Below are 20,841 nucleotides of genomic sequence, written 5' to 3' on the forward strand. Positions count from 1 at the left end.
GTGGTTATTTAGTTTCTGCTTGAAGATCTGTAGTGAAGGCGAACCCACCAGTGACTAAGATTTGAGTGATGATTTTTGTTGTTCAAAGGATATTATATAGCATAATATCTATGACCTTATTTCATCCTCAAAATAATACCATTATTAGGTCTGAAATTCTCCAGTAGGCCAACTCTTTGCAGCATCTTTAAGACACTAATGATTAGAAGCATATTATTCAATATAAAGGAGGTCATATACTCTGGTTAAATAGTCTTGCCTGGTGAGATGACAGTTGGAGATTTGTGTCCAGTTCAAACCAGCACATTTATGAAGGGTGACTGTCAGGCGACAGCATGCCTATAGAAGGGTAACCAAGATGGCAAGAGACTTAAAACCATACTGGATTGCAATTGGTTGAAGGAAATGGTGATGTGTAGCCTGAGTAAGTGAAGGCTTAAATGGGACACGGTTAAATTCAAATATTTGAAGTTTTCGTTTCGAAGAAGGATTGGATATGTCCTGCTTGACCTCAGAGAGATGTAAGAACAATGGGTAGAAGTTATAGAGAGGCAGATTTCATCTAAACACAAGGAACATTTCCTAACATTCTGAGAATATGTTGTTAAAATGTGAGCTCTGTAAGGGTGATGGTTGCGTTTCTGTCTTTTTTTTTCTACCAGTGTTTACAATAGTGGTTGGCACGTAATAAACATTTTGAAATGTTTATTTGTTGATTATACAAAAAAGACTAACTTGAAGGGGATTGTGAGTTCTTTGTTGCTAATTTTTTTTATTCAAGGATAAGCTGGGTGGCCATTTGTTGAAAATGTGAATACTACTATTGGGATAGGGAATGGACTACAAGACCTCTGGGGTACCTTCTATCTCCAGGATTCTTTACTTTTGAGACCAAGGGGGTCATTTCAACCAAATTGTCTTAGTGAGTCAAAAGGAACCTGAAGATAACCACCTCCCTCTCAACCTTCCCCCCTCTCAAATCCTCCTTGTGGTTGAGCGAGGTCTGACATCCTACCATCAGATCATTCGTCCCTCAAGCTCAGAGATTCTTAACCTTTTTTTACATAGTGGGCCCTTTTGACATTCTAATGAATTCCATGGACTCCTTACTGCAATGTTCTTAATGCATAAAAGAAGTATATAAGATTACAAGGAAAATAATTATATTGAAATGCATATTATATATTTATGTGTATGCGTGTATACATGTATGTATATGTATATGTGTGTACATATGTATCTATATGTATGTATAGACACATATATGTCTCTGCGTGTGTATGTGTGTGTGTGTGTGTAAAGTTAATTGACCACTGCTCTTGGTCATCTATAAAATCTACTAAAACTGGAGGAAATAACAATGTAACAATGACAACAGATTTGGATAATAGGCTAAAGGGAAAACAACAAAAACAACCAACAACAAAACAAAACAAAACAAAACCATGAGATCACTAGGACCATAAAGTAAGAGGATGAAGTATTACTAAAGTATGGTTTGGCACAGATATTTTTAAAGGAGAGAGAGTAATTTCCCCAAAGACAAAGTCAAGATTTTAAGTCCTGTTGTTTTTGTATTCCCACATCAAACTGTGCTGTCCTCCAATCACCAAACTCATTCAGTGTAGAATAGTTAATTAAATAATTGGTACCTGAGCTGCTGTTAGGCAATGATGAAGAGAAATACTTTCAGATTATTGATAAGAACATTAGGAATGTAGAACCATTTTGACCATGGACTAGTAGGGGCACTTAGCCCTGGGTTCTACTTTTTTGTGACTAGGAGGGAAGAAAAAGAAAGGTTACAATAAGATTTCAACTCTAAAGGTAAAATAAAAAAGGAGGAAATCTTAACATCTTTCATTTAATTTCATGGACTCAGCTCTAACTTAAATCCAAATAGTTTTAAATCTCTTCACTATCTCTAATTTTCATCTCTTGATTAGTTTGATTTCTCTCACAGAATGTTATCTTCTTAGTTGGAAGTGATTTTAGAAGTCATCTAATTCAATTTATCATTCGCCTACAGAATTCACATGAGAGTATTCCTGACAGACGTTCATCCAATTTATGTCTTAACATTTTCAGCAATGTAGAATCCACTCTTTACCAAGGAAAGTACATTGCAACTTTAGACTGCTCTCATCGTTAGAAAATGCTATCTTATATTGAGTCGGTCTGTCTTTCTGATATTAATTGGAGCAATGGAAGGAAATGTGATTTTGGAGCTATAGGAACTGGATTCAAATCCTGATTCTGCTATTCACTACTTGTGTGACACTGTATAAGTGTCTGGACCTTGATGTTCTCGTAAGTGCAAGAAGAGTGTTTGACCACTAGATCATAAGGTTGGTAATTTTTTTTGTAAATAGTATTTTATTTTTTTCCAATAATATGTAAAGATAGTTTTCAACATTCATTTTTATAAGACTTTGAGTTCCACATTTTTTCTCCCTCTCTTCCTCCAATCCCCCCTCCCCAAGATGGCAAGCATTCTAATATAGGTTATACATGTGCAATCATGTAAACATATTTCCACTTAATCATGTTGTAAAAAAGAAACAGAACATAAGGGAAAAGCTGCAAAATACAAATAACAAAAAAAGTGTAAATAGTATGCTTCGATCTGCATTCAAACTCCATAGTTCTTTCTATAGATGTGGACAGCATTTTCCACCATGAGTCTTGAAATTGTCTTGGATGATTGAATTACTGAGAAGAGCTAAGTCAGTCATAGTTGATCATCACACGATGTTGTTATTACCGTGTACAATGATCTCCTGGTTCTGCTCACTTTACTCAGCATCAGTTCGTGTAACTCTTTCTAGGTTTTTCTGAAATCCACCTGCTCATCATTTCTTATAGTACAATAGTATTCCATTACATTCATATACCACATCTTGTTCAGCCATTCCCCAATTGATGGGCATCCACTCAATTTCCAATTCTTTGCCACCACAAAAACACTATTCTGAATATTTTTTTGTATGTGTGGGTCCTTTTCCCTTTTTTATGATCTCTTTAGGATATAGACCTAATAATGACATTGCAGAATCAAAGAGCATGCACAGTTTTATAGCCCTTTAGGCATATTTTCAAATTGCTTTCCAAAATGGTTGGAGCAGTTCACAACTCCACCAACAGTACATTAGTATCCCAGTTTTCCTACATCCTTTCCAATATTTATCATTCTCTTTTTCTGTCTTATTAGCCCATCTGATTGGCATTATGTGGTACCTCAGAGTTGTTTTAATTTGCATTTCTGTAATCAACAGTGATTTAGAGCATTTTTTCATATGACTATAGAAAGCTTTAATTTCTTCATCTGAAAACTGCCTATTCATATTCTTTGACCATTTATCAATTGGTGATTGGCTCGGATTCTAATAAATTTGACTCATTTCTCTATATATTTGATAAATGAGGCCTTTATCAGAAACACTGGCAGTAAAAATTATTTTCTATCTTTCTGCTTTCTTTCTAATCTTGGTTGCATTGGTTTTGTTTGCGCAAAACATTTTTAATTTAATGTAATCAAAATTATCCATTTTGTACTTCATAATGTTCTCTAGCTCTTGTTTGGTCATAAATTCTTCCCTTCTCCATAGATCTGACAGGTAAACTATTTTTTGCTCTTCTAGTTTGCTGATGATATCACCCTTTATGTCTAAATCATGTACCCATTTTGGCCTTATCTTGGTATATGGTGTAAGATGCTGGTCTGTGCCTGGTTTCTGCCGTACTATTTTCCAGTTTTCCTCATAGTTTTTGTCAAATAATGAGTTCTTATCCCAGAAGCTGGCATCTTTGGGTTTATCAGACAGCAGATTACTATAGTCATTGACTACCGTGTCTCATGTACCTAATCTATTCCATTGATCCACCACCTTAGCCAATTCCAAAAAGTTTTGATGATTGCCACTTTATAATATAATTTTAGATCTGGTATGGCTAGGCTACTTTCTTTTGCATTTTTTCCATTAATTCCCTTGATATTTTTGACATTTTGTTCTTACAGATGAATTTTGTTATTATTTTTTCTAGTTCTGTAAAATAATTTTTGGTAGTTTGATTGGTATGGCACTGAATAAGTAAATTAATTCAGATAGAATTTTCATTTTTATTATATTAGCTTGACCTACCCATGACCAATTGATATTTTTCCAATTGTTCAGATTTGACTTTATTTGCATTAAAATGTTTTGTAATTGTGTTCGTAAAGTTCCTGGGTTTGTCTTGTCAAGTAGACTCCCAAATATTTTATATTGTCTACAGTTATTTAAATGGAATTTCTCTATCTCTTGCTGCTGAGCTTTGTTGGTAATATAAAGGAATGATGATGATTTATGTGGGTTTATTTTATATTCTGTGACTTTGCTAAAGTTGTTAACTATTTCAAGTACTTCTTCAGTTGATTTTCCAGGATATCAACCTATCATCTGCAAAGAGTAAGAGTTTTGTTTTCTCATTGCCTATTATTTCTAGTACAATATTGCATAATCTTTTTTCACCTCAATCTTATCAGAAAGACTTCTAGCTTATCCCCATTACAGATAATGCTTTCTGATGGTTTTAGATATCTACTATTTATCATTTCAAAGGAAACTTCCATTTATTCCTATGCCCTCTCATGTTTTTAATAGGAATGGGTGTTGTGTTTTGTAAAAAGCTTTTTTGGCACATTGGGATAATTTTTGTTGTTTTTGTTATTAATGTGATCAATTTAACAGATAGTTTTCCTAATATTGAACCATCTCAGCATTGAGGTATAAATTCCACCTGGTCATAGTATGTGATCTTTGTGATATATTGCTGTAATCTCCTTGCTAGTAATTCATTCAAAATTTTTTCATGAATATTTACTAGGAAAATTGGTCTATTTTTTCTTTCTCTGTTTTAGCTCTTTCTGGTCTAAGTATCAATATCATATTTGAATCATAAAAGGAATTTCATAGGACACCTTCTTTGCCTATTTTTCCAAATAGTTTATATACTATTGGAATTAAATGTTTTTTAAATGTTTGGTAAAATTCACTTGTAAGTTTATCTGGCCACAGAAATTTTTCTTAGGCAGTTCATTTATGGTTTGTTCAAATTTTTTTTTCTAATATTGGATTATTTAAATATTTTATTTCCTCTTTTGTTAATTTGGACAATTTATATTTTTACAAATATTCATCCATTTCACTAGCATGTCAGATTTATTGGCATACAATTGGGCAAAATAGCTCCTAATTATTGCTTTAATTTCCTCTTCATTGGTGGTGAATTCACCCTTTTCATTTTTGATATTTTTGATACTGGAAATTTGGTTTCCTTTTCTCTTTTTTTTTTAAATCAAATTAACCAAAGTTTTATCTATTTTGTTTTTTTTTCATAAAACCAGCTCTTAGTTGTATTAATTAGTTCAATAGTTTTTGTTTCTAACTTTCAATTTTATTAATCTCTCTTTGATTTTCAGAATTTTTAATTTGGTGTTTAATTGGGGATTTTTAATTTGTTCTTTTTATAGCTTTTCAAATTGCATGCCCAATTCATTGATTTGCTCTTTTTCTGTTTTATTCATGTAAGTATTTAGAGATATAAAATTTCCTCTAAATACAGCTTTGGCTGCATCCCATAAATTTTGTTATGTTTTCTCACTATTCTTTGGTGAAATTATTGATTGTATCTAAGATTTGTTGTTTGATCCACTCATTCTTTAGGATCAGATTATTTAGTTTCTGATTAATTTTCAATTTTTCTTTCCATGACCTTTATTACATGTAATTTTCATTACATCATGATCTGAAAAGGATTTATTTAATATTTTTGCTTTTCTGCATTTGAATGTGAGGTTTTTATGCCCCAATACATGGTCATTGTTTATGTAGGTGCCATGTACCTCGAAGAAAAAGGCATATTCCCTATTCAGTTTTCTACAGTTTTCTATCATATCTAAATTTTCTAAAATTCTATTCACCTCCTTAACTTCTTTGTTGTTTATTTTGTGATTAGATTTATCTAGTTCTGAGATGGAGGTTGAGGTCTAGTTTTACTATCTATTTCTAGTATAGTATTGTTTTACTGTCTATTTCTTCCTATAACTCACTTAATTCTTCCTTTATGAATTTATATGCTATACTACTTGGTGCATATATGTTTACTATTGATATTATTTCATTGTCTATGTACCTTTTAACAAGATGTAGTTTTCTTCCTTGTATCTTTTAGTTATATCTGTTTCTGCTTTTGTTTTATCTGAGATCAGGATTGCCAGCTCTGCTTTTTTTTTTTTTTTAACTTCAGCTGAAACATCCTGTTCCAGCCTTTTACCTTTATTCTGTGTGTGTCTCTTTGCTTCAAATGTGTTTCTTGTAAACAATATAATGTAAGATTCTGTTTTTTAATCCACTCTGCTATCTACTTCTGTTTTATGGGAGAGTTCATCCTATTTACATTCACAGTTATGATTACTAACTGTATATTTCACTCCACCCTATTTTTCTCCTCTTCACACTTTTCTCTCTGTCTCCTTTCACTCTGTCCCTCTTCACCAGTGTTTTAGAGATCTTGGTTTTAAAATTAAAAATTCTAAAGAATTTCTTAGGGGTAGTTCCTAATCAGATTTGGGTGGGGGCCAGGGAAAAAGTGTGGGGAGCTGTAGATGATTCCAAAGTCACTAACCTAGGTGACTAGAAAGTTGGTGGTGCCAACAACAGAAGTTTGGAAGAGGGATAGGTTTTAAGAAAAAAATAATTAGTTCTGATTTGAACATATTGAGATTGATCTGGCTATAGGACATCCAGTTGGAAATGTCAAATAAGAAGTTGATGATGTGTGACCAGAGGATATTCTTAAGAAATATCCAAATACTACAACTTTGACAGTTGCTATATCTATGTCTGCCACATGAACATCAAAGGTGCTGATGTTAGAGTTTACATTCCTGATCCAACACAGGAGTCATAATACAAGAGTAACTGAGGCTTTAGTGCTTTGAGGAATATAGAATTTAGAAACAGCTCTGAGTCTTTTCTTAAAGATGAACTACGTATCAGGACATAACAGAGAATGTGGTAAAGAAGCAAGCAAATGTTTTGAAGCAACCAGAATTGCTTCTGTTGGACATGTCAATGGAAGAATGAAAGAATCTGGAAAAAAAATGTCTTACATGGTAATATTACTGCTGTGATCAGTGCACTAATTTGTTTACATGATATGAAGTCGTAGACCAAGATCCTATTCCCCAAATTGTCTCCTTGCAGACTTATCTCTTTTAGGAACCTGGGGCATAACTGAGCACACCCAAGTATTTTGTACAACATAACCTGTGTTGACTTCCACTACCATCTGACCTCAGTAATAAAGAGTCTATCTGTCGATATTATGACATTTTGAAAAAGACTACCTAGTTGCAATATTTGGATATTTCCTGGGAATATTTTCCTAAAAGTAAAAATTCCTGAGAATTTCTTATGGCTTGGTTCTACATACAATCAGTCACCAAATAGCCCTCTTTTGACACTTAATAAATCATCACCAGAATGATACTAGACTGTCTACTATTATCATATGGCTTTTTCTGCTTTTAGATTTTTCAAATATTTTACTTACCATTACAACGTGTTCGTTCATTCATTCAGTCACTCATTCATTCATCCATCTAGAAATGCTAATCTTCTTGGTAATCATGATTTTTCCAACTTTAACTATTGTTCCTACTCCACAAATGAGGAAACTAAGGTAAAGAGAAGGAAATGGCAAACCACTCCAGTATCTTTGCCAAGAAAATTCCACATGAGGTCATGAAGAGTTGGACATGACAGAAACTAGTGAACAACAAAAAAAAGTAAAGAGAGTTTAAGTGTAGAACTGTGGAATTTTAGACCAGAAAGAGTACTTAGAGATAATTTGATACAAATTCCTCATTTTACAAATGAGGAAACTGAAACCCAGAAGGTAAGAATGTGACTTATGCAGAGCTAGGATGCTAACACAGATGATCTTTTAAGCAGAAAATGGCAGTAAGACATCATATTCTCTGATAATAATAAAGCTCACTTCTTGATCTATTGATACATTATAACTTAGTCCACTTTCACTATTTTTATTGTTTTGTCTCCTCTTGCAGGTAGGCCCTGGAGCCTTATAACCCATTTAATATTCAGATAAGCATCCAGACCTGTAGGACTGACTATAACCATACAGAATCTCTCAACCTTTGAAGTCTGTCCATCACCTGAGAAAGCCTGTACTCATGAAAGTCAATATAACACAGACTGTGCCATAGAAAAACACCTCCATACAGCTCCACATTATCAAAAATTTTTTACAGTGATTGATCTATACAAATCAACAAAGTGAATATATTAAGTTTTATTTGATTTGTGATCATTTATTTATATTCAAGGCACTCTTAACTTCATACTTTTGCCGCTTTGATGATGCTTCATGGCAAGGAACTGGCTTGGCAAGTAGCAACTAAACTATAATTTTTCCCTCTGTTGCAAGATGTAGATATTAAGTACAAAAAGTCAAAGCTGGGGATTTAAAGAGCAGTCCGGCAGTTTATGAAGGTCACCCGTTAAAAAATCTTCAAGGTTCAGACTCACCCAAGTTAATCTTATATAGACATGAAAAAATATCGATTGGATTTGCTGTTTCTTACATAGTAACTATTCTTGGCCTCAAATCTGTGAATCATTAATGCTATTTTTTCCTAACTGAAGTGTTGATATTTCCTTTGGGATCAGGAAAGGATCTTAGTATTATGAATCATTTATTAAGACACAGCCAATTAAAAGCAGAGCATCCATCAATGATGGTCAATCAAATCTTTTTCAAGTGGGTTTCATACACAAAAACTCCCGAATGATATTGTCTTTGTCAAGGTTAAGAGGATATTAGAGAGAATCCTAAATCTGGAGTCATAAGGACTGGGTTCAAGTCTTGGCTCTTCCATTTCAATTCAATTCAACATATTTATTAAGTACCTACTATGTTCAAGGCATAAGACACCAGGCAAGAAGAATCCAAAGACTAAAACAGGCCCTGCTCCCAAGAAAATTACATTAGATTTAGAGCCTATAAATACGTACATATTAGGTAAAAGGAAAGGAGAGTACTAACAGCTGAGGGGGAAATCACAAAAAGCCTCATACAAGCAATGGCTCTTATGATGTGCTTTGAAGGAAGTTAGGAATTTGACATGGTAAAGTGGAAAAGGAGGGCATCCCAAACATGAGAATTCACGGGAGATGCAATGTCGTGCACATGGCACAGTGAGCAGGCTAACTTACCTAGAACAGAGGAACTAACTTCATAACCTTGGGAAGATCCCTTGCCCTCTCAGGTCTTCATTTTCCACATCTGGAGATGGACCAGATGATCTCTAATGTTCTTTCCAGCTCTAACATGCTCTAATTCTGCATTCTAAATCCTAAATACTATACAAGGCTCAAAGCTAAGTCATATCAGGTAGATTTGTTCTAAGGAAAATTTAGAGAATTTACATAGTTTAATCTTGAAACAGCCAGCTTGCACAATGTTTATTATTATTGGGTTATGTAATTTTTATTAAAAGATTTCTGTAATATTTACTAATCTATGGAAAAGAAATATTTTAGTAGCAGCTTTTTAAAAATGTCTTATTGATGGCCCTTTAAAAAAAACCAACCTCAAAAAACTACTATTGTCACTTTCCAGTAGCCTGCTTCCACACCCAAAGAATACGGTCTTATAACAAAAAGAACAGTAAAGCTAAACAAACCAACACACTAGATGTGTCTGAATGAGAGGAAAGAGACTTGCTTTCCCATCAGTCTTCTAACGTCCTGATTTGTAACTATCCTGATGAGATTTCTGAAGTCTTTTAGCATTCTTTAGAAAGAACTTTTTAAAAACATCAGGATTAAGTCAGAATTGATTTTTTAGACAAGAAGGCAGAAGTGAGTCACTAAAGGAAAAGACGAACTACAAAAATTAATACTTTACTCCATTTAAATTTCAATGAAGACAAGGGTTCTCTTTCAAACACTTCTTTGTAAATTTGTAGGTTCTACTGGTTACAAGCATGGATGAGTCAGAAAGAAACATACTGGCCAAACTTGTGAACATGAGGACATCTCAGGACAAGATAAAGGTACTGAAGCCAAACAGGATCCATTTAAACAACAACAATGATGAGAATGATGAACCTTTGGAGAAACAGACTGAAATCATACAGATGTTCAATTCCTAATACATTACTTTCCTCTTGATGTGGTACTGACCTTTCTACTTGAATCTCTACTCCTGCCATGGTTTCCCACTTTCTTTTCAGCTCTTTAGAATTCAGTGTTTGGTAGAAACTTTGTTAGTGACTGGGCCTGGCCATTAAGTACATACTTGCTGGATTTCCCATTCAGATTTATCCTTCTGTCCAGGAGAAAAATGACTCTCCCAAACTCTGTTGGCTGGATCATTAGGCTGCATCACTTTATCTCTGGGCAAAATAGGGCGCTTGTAATTTTCCTCTTTGTCTTTTAAACTCCTTTCTGTTAACTAACAGTAAAAAACAAAAACCAAAAAAAAAAAACCCCAAATAAACAAAAAACAACAACCTTAGGGAACTTAAATGATTTTATGTTTACTTCAACCATAAAAGGTAGATGGGTATTTAGAAAGCTGTTGCTTCTTCCACAGGATCAGCTTTGAAAAAAAAAAAATATATATATATATATATACAGTATGTAATACATACATACCTGTATGTGTGTGTGTGTGTGTGTGTGTGTGTGCATGTATGTGTAAAAGGTTGGTGGTAATGATACCTAGGAAGCAGCAGGTGGGTCAGGCTCTGGGGCTCACAGGTACAGTGACAGCTGGCCCAAGCCTAAGGAACATTTCTGGATATTTAACATTTGTGGGAGACATTTGCAAACAAAAGGGTCAACTCATTCAAATGTAGTGGGTGCTTAATGAATGTGATATTGAACTGAATTGAATTGAAGGAACAATTCATTTGTGTCAAAGTCCAAAAATGTCACTGGTTTGTTGCAGGGTGAAATTTATTTTCTCTATACACTTTCCAATCATCTTTGAAAAACAGAGAATACTAGAAAATGAATGCTTGCCTAATAAATGATTCAGAAGGAAAGCTTTTAGTTAGCTTTTTTTGCCTGATGATGAACACACCAAGGAGCAAACATGAGGAGACTGATCTGTTACAGAAAGAACTGCATAACGAATATCACAAAAGGCCAAATTCTACCGGACGTGCTAAGAGACATGGAGTTTTCACACCAAGTGTGTCAAAATACAACTCGAGAGCTTACTTGATCCTTCCACTTCAGTCAAGAAGTAATGAGCACTTACACTGTGCCCAAAACCATGCTTAGTAAGCACCGTGAAGTATTAAAAAATTAAAATTTAAATAGAAAACACAGCTCATGTCCTCGAAGCTATTGCATATTGGAAAAATAATAAGCCTTCTCAGCTTCTATATATACTGAAATGAGAATTCTCCATAGTCTAATGTATTTACAATCTTCTCTCTCCTGCTATCACTTTGTTTCTCAGGTTATAGATTTAGAGCTAGAAGAAAGGTTAGTGATCATCTGTTCAAATTTCCTCATTTTAGAAATGAAGAAAGTGAGGCCCAGAGAGGTCACTCATGAATGAAGAAATGATAGGATCTGTAATCATGTCATTTAGACTCTAAATTTTGAGCTCTTCCCACTCCTGTCTTGCATTTATACTTGCAAAAGCACATACTATGGCCACAGTCCTCTTCATCCTCATCTTGTAAAGTGGTCAAGTCACTCACATTTTAGCTATACAGTATACACGGAAACTACAGTGAAAGGATCAGACATTATCCTCTGATGTCACAGATCTGATTAGATTGCCTACTTATGTAAAAAGGGATGCAGATGCATGTCATGATTAGCATGGGAAATCTACAGAGGAAGAGTAATCCTTATTTTCTAATGACGGTTCCATAATCATGGCACCATTTATTATTGCATTTTGATTGGGGGAAAGGGGGAGAAGTTGCTGATTGTTCAATGTACTTATTTCATGCAGTTTTGTGCTTTCCTATGGAGAAATCAGAAAGTCTCTGGTTACCTGGTCACAAAGCCTAACCAAGATAGGTTTCAGTTTTCATTCAAAAGTAATTTCAGTTGAGATTTAGGACCGTAATTACTTTTCCCTTATACACTAAGATTGAGAATATGCAGTCATTTCTTTCTTAGCAGAGTGGAAAAGGTCTTTGTTCTACCCTGATGTCTCAATGGGTGAAAAGAAGCTCCAATCCTGAATAATTTGGTTATGAAAAATATTCAATGATATCCCAAGTTTAATTCATTTAGTAATGAAAAGCAAATGAGATCAAATAGCATGTTTGATTTGTCTCAGAAGGAGAAGGATTGGTCTGTAGGAATGGATTTGAAGCTAGAACACAGTTAGAAATGAACTTGACTATGGGAATCCTGTTCCAACTTACAGAAGCAGGTTTTGCCTTCCATGGGATATCAGAGTACCGAAGAGGAAAAGATCTTGCTTCTAAACAACTGTGTGTAGATGTACACACGTGTACTTCCATACATGCACATATGTAGATGCCACACTAGTCCGCTGAAACAGAATGTGTAAACCATTGTCACACTTACCATTTTTGCAGATGGGACAACATTGATCTGGCTCGTACACAGGGTCCACACATTCCGTCTGAGGACAAGCCGACACAGTACAAAGCACTTCACCGCTGGCTTCACAGCGGCATTTCTCGCAGGGAGAGACCTGAAACACAACCCCATTCATCCAGGTTACTCCTTCAACAAATGATGTTTGGGTATGAATGAGCCTAGATCCCACATTTTCTGCTGACATCGCTGGTTCCGTGGAAAGGCTAATCTCCAGAAAAAGCCAGGGCTGTGCCTGCCGCAACACTGAAGTCCTAGTAACAATAACCATAACAAAAATAATAATAGCTTTATTTTGCATTTTAAGGTTTACAAGGGCATTTAGCCTCATTTGTTCCTTACAACTCCTCTATGAGGTAAGTATAACAGTTAGTATTGTTTTTGCAGATGAGAAAAATAAGGCTTAAAAAATTTAAATTTGGTCACAACTACAGAACTAACGGGGCAGCTAGGCGGCACAGTGGACACAGTGCTAGGCCTGGAGTCAGGAAGACCTGAATTAAAATCTTAATTCAGACACTTACTTGCTGTGTGACCCTGGCAAGTCACTTAACCCCCTTAGTCTCAATTTCCTCATCTGTAGAATGAACCGGAGAAGAAAATGATAAACTATTTTAGTATCTTTGCCAAGAAAACCCCAAATGGGGTCATAAAGAGTCAGACATGACTAAAACAAATGAACAACAACACACAGCTAAAAAGAAGCAGCTAGGTGGCTCAATGGATTGAGTGCTGGACTGGAATCATGAAAACCTGTGTTCAAATTTGGCCTCAGGCACGTACTATCTGTGTGATCCTGGGCAAGTCACCTAACCTCTATCTCCCTTAAGCCGTTGGAGAAGGTATCTTAGCCCAGGGAGCAGCTAGCTAGGTGACACAGTGGATAGAGGGCCTGGTTTGGAGTCAAAAAGACTCCTCTTCCTGAGTTCAAATCTGATTTCAGACTCTAGATGTGTGGCCCTGGGCAAGTCACTTAACCCTATTCAACTGAATTTCCATATATGTAAAATGAGCTAGAGAAGAAAATGGCAAACCACTCCACTGTCTTTGCCAAGAAAACCCTAAATGGGCGCACAATGAGTCAGACCCAATTGAAAAAACACTGAACAACAACATAATCTTTGCCAAGAAAACCCCATGGGCAGTGTAATTCATGGGGTCACAGAGAGTTGGACAGAACTGAACAACTGAACAACAATAACAATAACAGAGCTAATCACTACTGATGACAGTGTAGATTTGAACCCATGTCCCTCTCAATTCCAAGTCCAACATATTTTCCACTACGCTGCATTATCACTTCCTAGAGTATGCACACTACAGAATAGGGAGATCAAATTTAATTTCTGGTAAAATTCTAGAACATTTTTTAAAGGGGTGGTTAGTGAACATTTAGAAACAGAAGCAGTAACCACAAATAGCTAGCATTTATTCATCAATAACAGATAATGCCAAGCAATTCGAATTGTCCTTTTTTAATAGCGTTATTAGCCTATCAGATAAAGGGAATGTGGGAAATACCATTTACTAAGATTTTAGCAAGACATTTGACAAAGACGAAATGGAGATATGTAAAATGGAGGATGCTAGATTTCAATAGATTACAAACTGGCCACATGGCTAGAACCAAAGAGTTATCAATTAATTAGTTCCTGTCAACAAAGAACGTAGTCTCCCAAGGAATGATCCAGTAATCTGTGCTTTGTATTGTGTTCTTTAACATTATGAGAAAAAAAAATCAATGGTATGGTAAAAGTATAGATGGCTCACTTATCAAGTTCAAAGATATTACAAAGGGAATGGGTGGCAAAGTAGATAGAGCTACAATGGACCTAACATCAGGAAGATGAGTTCAAATCCAGCCTCAGACACTTCCTAGCTGTGTGACCCCAAACTAGTCAGTTAACTTGTCTGCCTCAGTTTCTTCAACCATAAAATGGGGATAATAATAGCACCTACCTTCCAGAGTTGTTGTGAGGATCAAGTAAGACAATACTTGAAAAGTGCCTAGCGTGGTGCCTGACACATAGTAGGTACTATATAAATTCTTTCCCTTTTCCCCCTACAAAGTGGGGGAGAGATAATTAATACACTGAACAATAAGATTTAGGCTTAAAAAATGGACTCAATCTAATAAAATTAAAGGTAATATGGAAAATATAATGATAATTAGGTTCAAAATTCAACTTTGCAAGTACAATATGGGAAGGGAATGACTAGATAGCACTGAAAAAAAAAGATCTAGGGGCGGGGAGTGGTTAGTGCACTGCAAAATCAATATGAGTTAATAGTGTCATAGAAAACCCAATAAAGCTAATGAGCTCTTAGGCTACACTGAGATGTAGTGTCCAGAACTAGGAAAGCAATAATTTTGCTGTTCTCAACTTGGACCCCACCTAGAGTTTTCTATTTCATTCTAAGAGCCCCATTTTGTGAGGGATATTGGCAAACTGGAGAAATCCAGGAGTGCAACCAGGATGGTGAAAAGTCTTGAAATTAATCAATCAATCAACAAGTATTTATTAAGCATCTACTCTGTGTCAGTTATTTTATATTGATATCAATACTTTTTGTCTTCAGAATGTCAGCTAAAGGAGGAGACAAAAAAGTATGCATTTCAATATATGAAATATAAACACAATGTGAATAAACAAAATATATACAAAGTGGCTAAATATAAAATTATTTGGGGGCAACAGCACTAGCAGGTGGGAAGAGGGGAACCAGGAAAGGCTTCAGAAAGAAGGTAATGCTTGAGCTGCATCTTGAAGGAAGAGAGGACTGGTTGAAGGAACTGTGAATATTTGGATTGGAAAAGAGAAGGTTTGGGGGACATAAAATCTATCTTTAAAAATCTAAAGGGCTATCATAGGGGTCAGACTTGTTCTACTTGGCTCCAAAGGGTACGACTGAGATCACTGTGTGGAAGTTTTGAAAAAGAAATCTTAGGCTTGGTGTAAGGTTCAAGTCAGTTCATAATTTTATAAGCAATTGATAAAAAAGAAAGAAACAAGATTTGCTAACAAGTTGAGCTACCCCAAAGTGGAATGGACTTCCTTCAAGAAGTAATGGCCTTCCACTTAACAGAGATCAACGGTTCAATGACCACTTCTCAGGTATGCTGTAGAGTTTTTGTTTGCTTTCTTGTTTAATTATTTTTAAGTATAAGATGGCTGTTTACCTCTGTTCCAAAACTGGGATTGTGTGTTATCATGCCTAGCCCTAATTGGATTACATATCTCCTATTAAGCAGCAAGCAGAACTGATTAGGTAGGTAGGCTAGTAGACAAGAATAAATAAAAGCTCTTATTTACAGAGTACTTCAAGGTTTACAAAGCATATTCCTCATAAGAAATCATTAAGTGGTTTACTTAAGTATTATGGCCCCTATTTTCCAGAATGGGGGAAAACCTGAATAAATTAATGAATTGCCCATGGTCACACAACTAGTGTCAGAAACAGTATTTGAACATGTATCCCCTAACTACAAAAAGAACATGCTTTTCATTACTTCACACTGAATCCCCAAACAGAAAGGGGAGCTTCCAGTTCAAGTTGCTACCTCATGGCTATAAAGGCAAAATATCTCAAGATATTTCAGCAAAGGAGCAAAGGAAAGAGATTCAAGATAGGTTATAGGGATGAAATAAATTGGCCAAAGTACAGAGGTTCCATTGCTGCTGGCTTATTGATTCATTATTATTGCCATTTGATAGATTTAGGTAAGGAAATTGTTTTTTGACTGAGGGCGAGGGAAATGAATATACAGGGGACATCCAGAGTCCACAGAACCCTCTGTGTAAAGAGGGGGCATCAGACACTCTCACATGTAAAATCAGATCTACGTGCCATGTGACCAGAAATATCTTAACATTTGAAGCTCTCAAATTCCACTCTTATAAACTGGGCTAGCATGAAAATAGTAATAACCTCTGTTTTCTGAGAATAGCTACTATCTTTGTCTTTCTGTTTTCGGTCTCTCATCTCTCTAACCCATCCATTTACAGAGGTAATATAAATATTAATCTTTATAAGACACCTCAGACTGTGTTATCACTCTGATCAAAAATTTTCAATGGTTCCCCATCGCCTCTAAGATAAAAGCACAAACTACTCAATGCAACATTAAAAACCCACATTCTGACTCCTAGATGTATTTCCCAACATTTCACATTAATCTATTTTATGCACTTTTTTCCCAGCCAAATTGGCCATTCATCAAGGCACTGAACTCAAGTTCAACTGAACTTCTATCTCTTATTTCTATTTCTTTGTGTAGGTAGCCTTGCATGTCTGGAATGCCACCTCTTCCTCGGAGAATCCTAGGCTTCCTTTAAGGCTCAATTTAGGTCCTGTGTCCTATAGGGAGCCTTTTATGTTCTCCCAAATTGTATTTTTGATTTGTTGTATCACCTCAGTAGAATATCAGCAACCTGAGGGCAGGGACTTCTATTTTTGTCCTTGCATTCCCAGAGCGTAATACAGTGCCTGGAACATATAAGAACCTCCTAAATGTTTACCAAAATGAACAAAGACTAAGCAACAAAACAGATAATTAATGGTTACAGAACAGCTAGAGATATGAAATGGTTTTAAATAATGAATCAAATTTGCAAACTGGTAAAAGGAAGAGATACCAACAGTTTTGTTTTGCTAGTATTCTATCAAAGCCATAAAAAATATTCAGCATAGAATGAATGGAAAGGGCACTGGGCCTGAAATCTACTAAGATCTGGGTCTGAATCTCACCTCTGATACTGCGTGGGAAGTCACCTCAACTGTGAACCTCTGCTCCCTCATTTGTAAAATGGGGATTAAAATATCGACAGTACTAACTCAAAGAGCTGTAAAACTAACTGATTATGTTTTTCTATGTAGTTCCACATTCTTACACTGTTTTTTATTTCCCCTATGTTGTAAAATAAAATCCAGAAAACCTCATAGAATTTCTTAATCAAGTACCTTTTGTGATAGATATGGTACTAGGCAAGAAACAAAGTGGAAGAGCTAGGTTGAAGGTTCCTAGCCTGTCAGTTTCAATTGATTAGTTATCAAAGGTCTAACCAAATAGATAAAGGTGTTATCAAGCCTTAGTCTTCATGAATCAGAGTCATTTACAGAAAGGAAAGCAGCATGGCTCTAAACATGAAACAGTTAACCATAAAATTCACCATGAGTAAAAACTGGGGCAGGTAAAGGGGTGGGGCAGTGAAGAAAAGGTCTCTGGGTAAAACAAACAAAAACTATTTACAACTTCAAGGCTACCATTTGGCCAGTTAGTGATATTCCATCTAGTTAACACATGCGTAGCCCATGTCTTAGACTATATTTGGACCTAAGCTAATCAGGCAAATTTGCTTGGACACTTAGAGTATGATTTTCTTTTTGGCCATGAGTCACTCAAACTATGGCAAGAGTGCCTGGACCCAACAGATTAAAAATAGAAGCCTTGGAAGACCAGTACACAGACTTCCATGTAATGGGAGTGAAAGAGTAGAATTATAAAAAAAAAAAAGACTGGATCAAACAAGCAATAGAGATTGTTGCTATAATGAAAACACCACATATTTCTGGGTAGTTTTATTTAAATTTTGCAACAGTGTATATTCCTTTCACAAATGCCATTCTTATGTCATGCAAGTAATTAATTCATTAGATGTTTTAAACAGAGGATTGTTTTTCCAATGCAATATGCTATATTCCTAATGTATACATCATTACATAGGTCTCAACACAATTTACTTGCTGATTTGAACTCAGTAACAAAATGGTGAAACCATTGAGTCATAGTTTTACTGGAGACATAAGTTATAAGATAGAACACTCCAGCCTCTGGCTGTTTCAATCCAATTTCAGTGACACAAACTTAATTTACAAAGGAATAGACAGCATAGTTCTTCCCCTCAAGAAACCTATAGCCTAGTGAGAGAGATAGCATATACATATATGAAATAATTTTTTAGTGTTTCAAGGGAACTTATTAACAGATAAAAATGAATACAACATTAAGTTGTGAGGGGAAAAGGAACAAAACAGAAAAAAGATTACTATCCCAATTATCAAAGAAAGAGGTAAGTTTTGAAATTTGTAATACAATGCAAAGAGTAAAATGCAGTAATAAGATCATATATTATATATAATATATATCACATATTGTACAAACATATATATATACATATATACATGCATACATAGATAGCCAAACATTTTATTTAACCATATACAGTATTAAAACCATCATTTCATTTAAAGATTTTTTTTCCTGACTAGTAAATGTTTCTAAACTCAAAACATTTATGTGAAACTCCTTAAGTGACTCTTGGAGAGTTTGTGGAATCAGGAGACATTTACACATGTCCATACGCTTCCTGGATTCCACTTATGTTCCAGCTGCAAGCTTTTCTTCTGGCAAGAGCCTATCACATGGTTTTCTGACTCTTGTAAAATGTTTGCAAAAGCACTTTTGCAATTATAGCCCAAGAATTTTTAAAATGTTCCCATGGGCAGGATGCACTTGGAATGTTGTTCACGATTCCATGAAGATTTTTTTTTTATCAGACAAAGAATGAGTCAGGATCTCTCTATATAAAGCTTTCAGTTCTTCTCCCCGCACCTCCCCATCCCCCTCCCTCCAGTGTCTCTCCCTCCAGTCTCCTTCCCCCAACTCCTTTCCCCTTCCTCCTCCTTCTCCAGTTCCCCTCCCTTGCTCTTTATGTCATCTGGACTCAAGCATTACCTACTCTATCTTGTAGAATACAGGCAGGCCACACTAAGATTAGTTACTGATTTAAGAGGTGTTTTATAAAAGATTTAAACATGAGGTAAGAATCTGGTATCAAGGTACTGCTTGAAACTGGTGCCCAGAACAGAGGCACATATACAGTGTGGGTCAGGCACCAGTACACCCTAAAGAAGTAATCCTAATGGCCCATCTCCTCAGGTTAAAGGCTAATGAAAATGCTTTCCTGAGTATGCTCCAGTACCTAATTTACTGTAATCGACTCCTAGACACCATTGTAGCCCATGAACTTTGCATGGGTCCCTGATACTCATTGCCCAGCTTTCTTTTTTTTCTTTTAAAATTTTTATTGATATAATTTGTTGTCACATTGACTAATTTCTTCTAGTACACCTCTCCTTTCACCAGGAGTCACTCCATATAACAAAGACTATTTGTTAAAGAAAAAAAAAAGAATGAAGAGGGGAAAAAAAAACTCTTAACAAAACTGACAAGAGATTTTGGGGTTTTGTTTTCTTATTCAATATGTATCTCTTTTGTTTTATTGGATTAGTTAATCAATTCATATATGAAGTTATGAATTAGGTAAATATTTTTATCCTTGTGTCTAATATGACTTTCTTTTTCTGAATTGCGATTTTTAAAAAAAATTCATCCTCTTTAAAGATATTGTTTCTTAAGTTATTTTTGCTTAAGTTATTTTAAGGAAACGCTATTTCCATAGGTTCTCTTCATCCTCAAATTAATCCCTTCATTCCCAACTGATAAATGGTCAACAGAAACAGGCAGTTTTTAGAAGAAATCAAAGCTATCAATAGTCAGATGAAAAAATGCTCTAAATCACTACCAATTAGAGAAATGCAAATCAAGACAACTCTGAGGTAGCTCCTCACACCTATCAGATTGATTAATGTGACAGAAAAGGAAAATGACAAATGCTGGAGGGGATGGGGAAATATAGGGGCACTAATGCATTGGTGATGGAGTTTTGAACTGGTCCAGCCATTCTGGAGAACAATTTAGAACTATGCTCAAAGGATTATAAAAACCATGCATACCCTTGACCCAGCAATATCACTAACTAGGTCTGTATCCCAAAAAGATCAAAGAAAAAGGAAAAGGACCCATATGCACAAAAACATCCGTAACAGCTCCTTTTGTGGTGGCAAAGAACTGGAAATGTAGGGGATGCCCATCAATTGTGAAATGGCTGAACAAGTTGTGGTACGTGACTGCAATGAAACACTATTGTGCTTAAAAAATGACGAGGAGGGCAGTTTCAGAAAAACCTGGGAAGACTAGCAAACTGATAAAAATTGAAGTGAGCAGAACTAGCTGAGCATCATACACAGAAACAGCAATACTGTAATGATGGTCAACTATGAAAGACTTAATTACTCTGATCAATACAATGATCCAAGGTAATTCCAAAGG

General features: G+C 35.4%; 1 protein-coding gene across 1 annotated transcript in view; it reads right to left on the reverse strand.

The window, feature by feature from the left end:
- Positions 1–20,841, reverse strand: part of VWC2 (von Willebrand factor C domain containing 2) — a 185,179-nt gene that overhangs the window by 126,762 nt on the left and 37,576 nt on the right. Inside the window, exon 3 of the mRNA XM_027837161.1 lies at positions 12,636–12,765. Within this exon, the coding sequence (XP_027692962.1) occupies positions 12,636–12,765 (130 nt within the window). The remainder of the gene's footprint in view (positions 1–12,635; positions 12,766–20,841) is intronic.

The sequence above is a fragment of the Vombatus ursinus genome, unplaced genomic scaffold (assembly GCF_900497805.2).
Source record: "Vombatus ursinus unplaced genomic scaffold, bare-nosed wombat genome assembly UNPS02014820.1, whole genome shotgun sequence".
NCBI lineage: Eukaryota > Metazoa > Chordata > Mammalia > Diprotodontia > Vombatidae > Vombatus > Vombatus ursinus.